This window comes from Falco naumanni, chromosome 1 (assembly GCF_017639655.2).
Source record: "Falco naumanni isolate bFalNau1 chromosome 1, bFalNau1.pat, whole genome shotgun sequence".
Classification (NCBI taxonomy): domain Eukaryota; kingdom Metazoa; phylum Chordata; class Aves; order Falconiformes; family Falconidae; genus Falco; species Falco naumanni.
The window spans coordinates 14038322-14049206 of record NC_054054.1 but is presented as its reverse complement, the minus strand read 5'-3'; the positions used below and the strand labels follow the sequence as shown (position 1 = coordinate 14049206).

General features: G+C 35.2%; 1 protein-coding gene across 1 annotated transcript in view; it reads right to left on the bottom strand.

The window, feature by feature from the left end:
* Window positions 1-1398: 1398 nt before the first annotated feature.
* The window catches only part of LOC121082483 (hedgehog interacting protein), a 79335-nt gene continuing 69848 nt past the window's right edge, over window positions 1399-10885 (bottom strand). The window contains exon 13 of the mRNA XM_040581920.1: window positions 1399-9678. Within this exon, the coding sequence (XP_040437854.1) occupies window positions 9485-9678 (194 nt within the window). The 3' untranslated portion in view covers window positions 1399-9484. The remainder of the gene's footprint in view (window positions 9679-10885) is intronic.

The window sequence follows — 10885 nt, the reverse complement described above, 5'->3', positions numbered from 1 at the left end:
TCCTTTGATTCATCAAAAGGCAGAGCAGAGTTTGGCTCCTCAGGTTTAAGATGCCATCAGAAGGTCTAGGTAGAATTACAGTCTTGCTGTACACAGCTGAGTGTATATAATTAAGTAAAATTCATGTCTTATGTGTTGTAAAAGAAATGAAAGGTAGCTGTTAATTCCAAGGCTTATAAATATGTCAGTGGGTTTTCATAATGTCTTAATAAATTACAAGAACAAACTCAATGACTCATGATGTCACTAGAACTACATGCTTCACTGTATTTATTGTAATTATGTACTATACCTCACAGGATTCTTTTACTTTCTATGTGAATATGTAGGTCCCACTAAAAAATCAAACCAATCCTCATCGATTTCTTCATTCTTTTTCGTTTGCTATCTTTCAGCTGTTTTCTTGTCTGCACCCTTCTTCAAATGAAGAAAATTCTTAAGAAAATGTATTTAAGAGAACATTGCTGCAACTACTGTATTTATTCATTGAAAAGCTGAAGTAAAATACAGTTTCTAAATATCCTCAAATTTGGGTGAAGTTCAAATTTTCCTTGGATCCTAGTTCTCTGGCTGGCCACCAGCCCCTATCACTAATGGTATAAATAGCTGAAAAATGAAAAAACAATTTCATGAATATTTCAGGATTATTTTGGCTTAGATCTGAAACGTAGAGATAGCATCAATATTTTCAGTAATGCTTCATTCTTTATTCTAAGAAATAAATGCAGGATGGGCTAAACACTTCAGGTAAGTTAAACATCTAAGACTAATTCAACAGCATTTCAAAACCACTAAGGTAAACTTGGTGTGTGAAGAAGCCCTTGGCTTTCCAGTCCTCCCTGTCCAAACTGGTTTTTACTTTCACAGATGTAAGCTGCAAGTGTAGTTTGCATTTAAAGTGTCATGATTAAATGTTCTTTTATATAAAAAAATACAGCGAGTTGATACATTGAGTTGGCCCTGCTCCCACATATATGCTTAGGTGTTGATTTCAATGGAAGAGAACCTGTTACTTAAGATGGGGGGAAATGGAAAGAATTCCACACTGCATCCATTTTTTATGGCCCTTATTTAAATCACTGGAAATCTTACATCTGAATTTAACATACATTGACTTGATGACATGCTTCTTTGAGGATATTAAATAAACAAAACAAAGAAATGACCCCAACCTTTCTCCCATCGTTACTGAACTAATTCTCCAAGATACCTGTGCCTGAAAAGCCTGTGCATGAAATCCCCTTGTTCAAGCTGTACATGCATTCACGTATTGCTTGCAATGAAACAGGTATCTTTTCAGTGTGGAGGTCTTAATTATCACTGTCATATATCCAGAAGCAAACAGGAAATCCCATTCCAAACTTCCCATTCCAAAAATAATAGCAGTGTTCAGTCATATTTTATGAAAACATCTTAGAATTTATATAAATAAAACTAGTGTACATTTCAAAGAATATATATAATGCTGGTGTTTCACCTTTACTGCAAAGATCAGAGAGCCAATTAAAATCAAAGATTCATGAATTTTAAATTATGCATTTAGTCATAACAAAAATATTAAAATAAAAAAAATTAAAGCAGCAGGTGTACCTTATATAGTAAGATAAAGTTTAATATATTTTATTAGCTTAAGGGACAAGGAATAACTATCTATTCAGAAATTCAGGCATGCATTTACATAAATATATTAAATTAAGAAAAGCAATTATACACTTAAACATCCTTTGTCTAAAAAAATCATTAAATCCACAGATTAACAATAAATCCAACTCTATGCATTTATCACTTCCAGATACAACTGTTCCATTTCTCAGATATTACACAAATACATTTGTTAGAATTTATATGCATTATACATATATTATATATTACATAATAGTGTGTATACATACATGGTGTTCAATAATATAATAATTATTTGTACTTTTTATAGCACTTTTCATTTGAAGAGCTCAAAGCGCTTTACGAGGATTGATTTCACTAATTTTCAGATGGAAAGTGGAGGCACAAAGATGCAATTAGTTCAGGTTATATAGAATTTGTGACAGACAGTAACTGAATTCTTTTGTGAACTTCAGCCGTGCTGTCTCCCTAAAAAGAAATACACGTATAGCATATGTAGTCTATGTAGGTAGACTTGCAAAGACTTGTAAGGTCTCAAACCAAGAAAGCACTTAATTATATTAATAACGTTAAGCACATGACTTTAGTGAGACTCATGTGCTTAAAATTACTTGGGTGCTCCAGTGCTCTGCTAGGTTGGTGCCTGTATATGCTTAGTAGTATAATACAGTTTATAGAAGATACCTAAACATAGTTTGAATGATATTTTCTAAGCTATTTTCCCACATTTCAAATGTACATACAGTACCTGACAGCTACTATAAAATAAAACTAATTGAACAGAGGAATATCACAACAGTAATGTTCTCAAGTGACAGAATCTTGTTATTTCCTTTTCCTTTTCTGCTTGGCTCCTATTACAATCTAATTGTTCTCAAAAGGGAATTGGCGTTCTAATTTTGCGGTACGTTTTGTTGGGGACAGCTAATAGCATTTCTGGATAACTCACAGGGTAAGGTTACTGCTTCTGGTATTAATGGAGATCACTACAAGATACCTCTGGTGACTTAATACCAGATGGTTTCTGGTCTCAGTATATCTTGATATGAATTAAGTTCATTTTGCACACCAGTTTTGACTCTGCCTAGAACATTTTCCTTTTAGTGTTTCCTCCTAGGAACATTCAGAAAATGGGATTTGTTTGTTGCTGCCTTGTGATGCAAACCACCTTTTTGTCCTCCAGCAAAATGCATCCTACATAAAAAATACCCCTCCAAAGCAGCCACTTCTCTCTGCCTTCTTTCCAGCCAAGATTATTGTGAACACAGCCACTGTGTATATCCACAGGCTTTAGCTGGTGCCTTCTTTCTGAAAATCCCTGGGGATTTAAGCAATTTTTCATTTCGATGTTTTTTCGCTTCTGTTTTCATTGCAAAATGAGAAAATATTTGTAAAAGAAACTTAACTATATGATATATGGGACCCTACTGATGACTTCTAATAGATGAAAAGTTTTTTTATCAGTAGAAATAAAACTCTTCAACAGTGCAGCTGGCTGTGCACATTCTTAGCAATAGCTTCTGACATTTTTGATTGTGGAAGCCACTGTGTGTACAGGAGACAATAGGTAAAGACATATATTAAGTGTATGTAACATAGAATATTATTTTTTACGAATTCCTATAGCATGAAGTGATCACGAGAATGATACGTTTTCAGCAGTGAGAGCTCTGGTAAGCGGGTGTGTTGCTTGGCTTTCAAATCAAACAGTACAGTGTAATGTGAAGAAAAATTTCCTATAGGAGTTTTTTTTGGGTTATGGGACAACATGATAATCCTTTGCTAATATATAGACCAAATTAGTAAGTATTAATAACTCATGAGTGAACTCAAGGAAAAAGGTTGATGTGTCAGTTGAACCACTTGCACAGTGCTATAAAATAGTAATGTTTCTCTTTTCCCAGATAAGGCATTAATAACACTGATTAGTCAGTCTGCCCAGTGTAAATCTATGCAGAATTAATTGCTATGCTAAGATTTTTTGGATGTTGTGCACTCTCTAGCACAATAAATTCTGTGTGCAGGGTCATAATTGAAATCAATGAGTACAAAGGCAAGCGGCTATCCCTTTGCCTAGCACGCGTCTATAGAATGCCTGTTCACATCTGAGTCCCTAATCCCTTATGCCTGTCATTTCAGTACCGAGGAGTCTCATCGCTTTCTGTCTTACTACTCTTATTAGCAAGGGTGACAACAAAATCTTTGAATTAGGATATAGTCTTGATTGAAATATTACACCATCCCTATTAAATACAGGAAGAAATGCTTGAAAATGTACCTGATATTGCTGAATTCAGCCTTTGCAACACCGGACTCAAAAAATTTGAGAGAACTCTTTCCATGGATGTTTGTGAGCATCTGTGTCTTCTTATGGCTATTTCATAAAATGGGGCCACTGAGTTGGTATTTTAATTGCTTTCCTGCTTAGCGCATATACTTACATATTTGAAATCAGCATATATATGTGTGAAAGAGAAAAAAAGTGAGCTAATTGCTCAACATTTTTAAAGAAGTATCAAGAAGTCTGGCAGATTTAGTAGACCCCTTGTGTAACTGTTGGCAATACCTATAAGGAAACCCAAGAGGATTGGATGTGGTCCGTAAGTCTTTAAGTAGGATATGCTCCGTACGGCTTTATGCAGGGCTGAATCTCCAGTCTTATTCCAGAAAACCTCGGTGTGTCTAATGACTGCAGATGCAGACACAGAGAGGTCACGTGTGCACTGATGTCTGAAGTTAAGATCTTCTGCCGGCTAAGTGGATATCTCTTAAGGACTTAATCCTATCACTAATGAAGTCAATAGGAGATTTTCAGTTGACATCAATGGACTTCAAGTCAGGCCCTCAAAGATTAAAGTAATCCTTTACTAAGCTTTCAGGTGGCTTCTGCTGTTTCACACCTATATCCTAAAAAGTACGTGTCTTATTTCACTGAACTACACTGCTGTTGAAAACAGCGAACATTTTAGCAGAATAGTCATACCTTTTTCCAGTTTCTACAACATTTTTCCCCTGAAACTAATTATGGAAATATTTATCAGTTTTTTGTAGCCAGAACCATGATTATTTGGTACATATTTTCTGCAAATTTGGATTAGAATAGATTTAGAGGGTTGGTTGTCTTTTTGGTGAGATTCTTAAGATTTTTTTTAAATGACAAAAATAAAATATTGGTCAACTTTTCAATATTGAAAAATGGGAAAAATTAGTTTTATTTACTTCATTACTTCTATTTTTTTCTGAAACAAAGATCACCCTTTAAGCAGGATAGAATATCAAAATGCTATCATTCCTAATTAAACTGATACACAGTTCAACTAAAGGGTAGTAAATGAAAATGCACTAATGTCTTTTAATGGATTTACATAATTAAGAAAAAATAAGCAGAATAGGATGTCCTCAGAGTTGTTTTTTCCATGTAGACCCAATCTTGCAAATACCTATTTCACGGGTACAAAAGTAGAATTACATGCATCGATATTTATTTTCACTTTTATGGGACTTCATGCCTGTGAAAAATTACTTGTTTGTAAAGTGTTTTCAGGATCTTCATCTGGCATATTTGTACATGAAAAGGTCCTAATTTCTAACCCCAAATTAGAGAAAGTATATACTGAAAAGCAACTTTTCATCATCCCGGGAATATCATTGTGCTTTATACTCGAGGCATCTGATTACTGGATTGAAATCAGTAGCTTTCTGGTTAGCATAGTGACTGTATCATGACCAAGGGTTTTCTCCTTTCCTCCAGCTCCAGTCTATCTGTGGCTGAGCTTCACAGCCTGAGGCTTTGCTGCTTGGGGCTGACACTCCTGAACTGTAAATGTCCAGCTAAGAAACACTGTTAGATGTCACTATAAAATAACAGAGTTCTGTGAAATGATCAAAAGATAAAAACCTCAGCCTGCTGGCAAGCCTCTTTGATGCACACTTCCTTATATCTATAAATATATATATATATATATTGACGTTTGCTGTGGTTCTAAAGGGGAAATTGCTGCAAAGCCAAAATGTGGAGGAGTGAACAAAAGGAGAAGATAAACAGAGGTGTCATGTTGGCGATAAAAAATCTATACACTTATTTATACCTAACTTACACTTTGTTTGCATGAAATAGAATAACCTGTCAGGATTTAAAGGTACAAAGGGTTTATATCTGTGTCCCTGACTGTTAATGGAAGGAATTTATTTCCTTGAGAGGGAGATTTGAATTAAAATTTCTTACTGGATGCATTAGAAAAATGAGTTTACTGTTTTTCTGAAATGGAGTGAAACAATTTGGAACTGATTTTACATAACATTTTTTGTCTCCCTACTTATCTATGGAGTAAAGAAGTTTCTCCTTATATTCCAGTAATATACCTTCTTTCTGATCAGTGGCACTTAAAAAGAGAAAGACGAAGGTTTTCTGTCCCAAATTAATAAAATGAGGGTTGAAAACTAGCAGACGTCAGGAACAGAGTTATGTTTCTTGCAGCAGGTATGTTTGTTCTCTTTTAACAGTAGAAAGCCTCAAAGCATGCTTGAAATGTACAATGCGTTGGGAACAGAGAGGCAGTATCTCCGAATAAAGGAAGAAATGAATGGAATAAAAGATTAGGAGAGAGAGACAGAGACAGACACAACTTGAACACATACATAAAATCCCTTCTGGAGGCCCTTATCTAATTGCCTCATTTATCTAGTTTCATTTATAAGCTCAGTTTTATTCTGGGACACTCTCGGAGGTTGTGTGAGAATGGCTGCAGAATGACCTAACTGGCAACAGGCTTTCTACAGACCCTTTTTTTTTCTTTTTTTTTTTTTTTTTTGTATGCCAATTCTCAGGGCAATTACTGCAGTTGCCCTTTTTATATCAGCATCTTGGGTGGCTAGGCCTGGGGTTTACTCACTCTTTTTAATAGTATAATTTCTTTTGATAAATAAGCAGCTAGGATTTTTTGTGTCTTTTTTTTGAGAATACTTCTTTTCCACTGGGATTTCCTATGTATGCATGTGGGCTTAATGCAGATGCTTGCTTTCTCAAGATATAAAAGATGATTTAAAAATGAAGCAAAAGACTTTCTACAAACTATCTCCCCTCTCTAATCTTCACTTAGATTACTTCTCAGTTTTGGTGGAATGACTCAAACAGAAATACTTTTTAAAAAATAAAATAAAACAAATGGGAGTATTTTGCTTAAATTTTGAAAGCAAATTTCTGGGTGCAGCAGCACAGCCAATGTGAGTTTTTTGCCATTGAGTTGAACAAGGCCTGGATTTAATTCTTAGCTTTTACTGGAGTTTTATTTTCTGATTTCATTAGTAAATGGAACTGTCTTTAGTATTAAGATCAAAACTCTAAGTTCATTATTATTCCTTCTCTACATGACTATGACACATATATTGCCAGGGTTCTTAATTTAGGTGCCATCCAAGGTATTTTTTAAGTCTCCAGGAACTAAGCAGTGAGAAAAGAACTATCACATCTCCCCAGCTGGTTGTTGAAAATAATACGTCACAGTAGAGTTAAAGTTGGTTTTATTTTTAAGTACATTTAATTAAAGAAAGTGTTAAAGCGTTGTTATCTCTGTCAGATATTTTGCTAAAATACTTCAGCAACTTTCTTGTTTTGCCAATTATGAAGAGTGTAATAAAACTGCGCTATGTGACAGATTTAGACAGCTGGCTCATTCATGAGAAGTTCACATTTTTGTCACCCACGTTGAATAAGGAAAGATTAGATGCTAAGGTCAATTTACAAAAATGGTTGTCAGGACATTTTTTAATTGTAAAACTTTTTGTGATGGAATTCAGGGAAAAGACTAAAGGCAGAAAGCAGCGGAGACAAAGAGCTGCTATTAACCTACAGATGCTACCGCAGGGTTCATTTTAAGATTGGTCACACTGCTTAGCCAATGAAGTGTTCGTGTGACTATAAGGGACCACCCTTTTCTGGGGTGAGAGGGCAATTTGGTCTTCATGCTCATTTAATCCCAAGACGTCTTTCAATGGACTGTCAGTTGAATCTACATTGTGCAAAATTATGCATGCACTTTTTAATGCAGACCATTGTTCGCTGAGCACTTAACCAAGATTTCTCAACCAATTTCCATTTGGCATGAGGTCACTCGAAACCCAGGCAAACATATATGGAAGGCAAATGTAATTTTCTGTTCCTCTGAGCTGGAATGCGTAAGACAGAGAAATGCAAGTATCAGTCATGCTGTACTTTCAGATTTAATACTTACTAAATGAAGACTGACAACTTTCTATAAAGGACAATCCATTGCATGTCACTGCCCTGGAGAGCTACTGGAGAGTAATACGGCTAAAGTCTTTTGCATCCTATTGCCTAAAGTGTTGTAAATTGTTGACGCATGAGTAGCTGCTTCTAAGAACCATACGATGTGCATGCTGTGGCTACTCTGTGTTCTTTTCATAGGCGAGAATTTAAAAAAGCCAGGTAGTGCAAAGGAAATCTGACAGTCCGTAAGTAGTGAGCGAAGAAACTGCCAATAGACGCCCTAGTTCTGGAGATAAGAGGGCACCAGTTCTGAAGATATATCTAGTTAGACTATTAATACTTTAGAAAACCTGACTATAGCATGTACAACATATTTATTGATACATTTACAAAGACTCAATTTTATGTTAGCTCTTCGAGGAACACTTACATTTAGAACCACATTTGGCGAGAATTGTTACACGCTTTGTACAGGTGACATCTTACACAGCCAGCATGTGCTCATGTGAGCTCTCATCCAGGAGCGTTCCATTCAGTGTGAAATTGGCAGCAGTCTACTTGTGTATAATCTGGCCTGTCCTGTTACAGTGAAAATTGCTTTATGAACACTTTTAACATGTGCTGGAATTTTATTATGATTGGTTAGCTGTTGTATTTTTCATCCGTCATAAAGGAATACGGGTTGACACAAGGATACATTTCTAGATTAGGTCCACAACACATTAAAGAGTGTGTTTGCTCTCTCTTTCCCCATCTTTCCAATTACGTTGGTGAAAAATGTAACTTTAGTATTTTACAGGACATGGTAAAGCTGTCTCATCTAGGTGATGTCTATATTATAAAAATAAAATAAAATAATATAAATATGTAACATGAACCCAGTGCCCATTGTTAAATAAAATATATGATAAAAAGCAGACCTTCTAGGATGACTGGTTTTGAAATATGCGAATATAATTTAATTATTAAACACTTGAAACAATCTTGATATTAAGCTGGGATAACCAGATTTTTGCATCTATGCTAGATAAAGAAATGCGTAACATTCTGTAATAGAGTTACATTGATGAAGGTGAAGGTTACAGTCTTACAATGAATTGCCTAGATAGGAATGCATTAAGGAGTGCTGAAATACTGTTTCATGATGTAGTTCACCTTAGAAACTGTTACAACTGGATTTATTAAGTCCAGCAGTGTATACAGCGATGTTTGAAAACTGCTCTCTCAATGCTATAATCAGATAGGTACAGCCACGAGATTTCTGGGATGCCCAAGAATCCATTAAGGCATCACAAAAGTCCTTTGACAAGAATGTGGTTTACAGTGGAATTACTTTGTAAACTATTTCTCATGAAGAAATAAATATTAAAAAAAATTCCACTAGCTGTAAAACCGTATTTGTGATAGTGCGTGCATGTGTATGTGTGCATATATTGGATATCCGTACGTCTGTGGAGGTGTACAGAAATATTTACACACATACAAAGAATTTATCTGCACATTTGTGGATATTATACTTAAATTAATAAAGTAAATCAAATTACCGGTATTTGTTGCAGGATAACAGTCTTTTCAAAATGACAGGATTCAAAACAAATGCCCGTTGAAAGTGTAGTTTCCAAATAGTCCCAGAAACTATACAATATAGCTGGTTAGATCCAGCAAATAGGATGTCATGTCTAGGATCTGATCAAGAATACCTGCCCTTGTCACTCTTCGGATGTTTCTATCCACTTGTTCACACTGGGGGCCGAGATAGCCTTTTTTACACAAGCATTTATTAGGCCTTACACAGACACCTCCATGTCGACAGGCTGGGTCACATTTTGCTGTGGGTGAAAGAAACAGTGATTTTCTAATTTGTTTAGAACATTGCAAACTGAAAAGATACATCACACATTCATTAAGAGCTTTTCTAAACTTATAAAGCACATAAACTTAAAACAAAACAGAAAAGATGAAATATTGGAAGATTTGAAACCGTATCTTTTAAAGTTTTAGAATGTTAGGGAGGGGAATTAATTGTGTATGTCTGAGAGTGTATCACCCAGGACAGACTGTGAATATCAAATAGCAGATTTTTGAAAACGTCCATATTCATGCTTGATTTTGGAGTACACAGAAGACCCATCTCAAAAGACTTCAGGCTTCGAATGTCTTATCGTTTGAAAATAAGACATACAGCACATCTAGATCTTTAAACAGTGGTGGTCTACATCATCCCATTTCTTATGCTGGCAGCCCAAAAAAGGCCTGAAGTTGGTGAGACATTTTAGCACCTGGCCATCACCAAGCTAGCAAGTACTGAATCTCAGGTGAACTCCTCTGTACATGCAGAGTTCCTCACTACAGACTTTGTCTAATAGAGCAGGCTACAACTGACCACAGAGATCTTTGGCTCTTGAATCACTTAAACTTGGAACAAAATTGAATTCCCTTTAGAAAAAAAAAAAAAAAGAAAGAAGAACCTGAGTATCTTTTCAACGACTTTTATCAATGAGTTAAGTTTCAAAGTTTTTCCCTCTTTAGCAGATATCCAGGTTAATCAGCTTGCTTAAGTTTTTCAGATATAAATGCTATTTTAAATTGTAGCCAGTGTTAGCAAAACTAACAATCAGTACGTTTAGTTGCGGAAGTATTTTCTTCTGGAGTAGAGTCACAGCACTGTGATAAATATAACGTATCCTTCTTTTTGCAGACATTTTGCTGTTTAATGTTACCTGTTAGAGTAAAGGTATGATACTGATTTACAGAGATTTATAATACCTTACATAGAAATAAGTTTCTTGATTTTATTCATGAGTTTCTTGATTAAACTATGTATAGGGGGAAACTGATGACTTGTAAGGTAATTTTTCTTATTTAAATTACAATAGTAGCTTGAGGTTCAACCTAGAACATCTCCGTTAAGAGCTGCATGGGTTACAGGGAAGAAAGATCCTGTTTACACATTTTCTGTAGCTTTCTTGTACATTGCATCTATCAAATTAGCTATCTGTAATTTTTTTTAAACAAAACAGATTATTCGAAACCCAT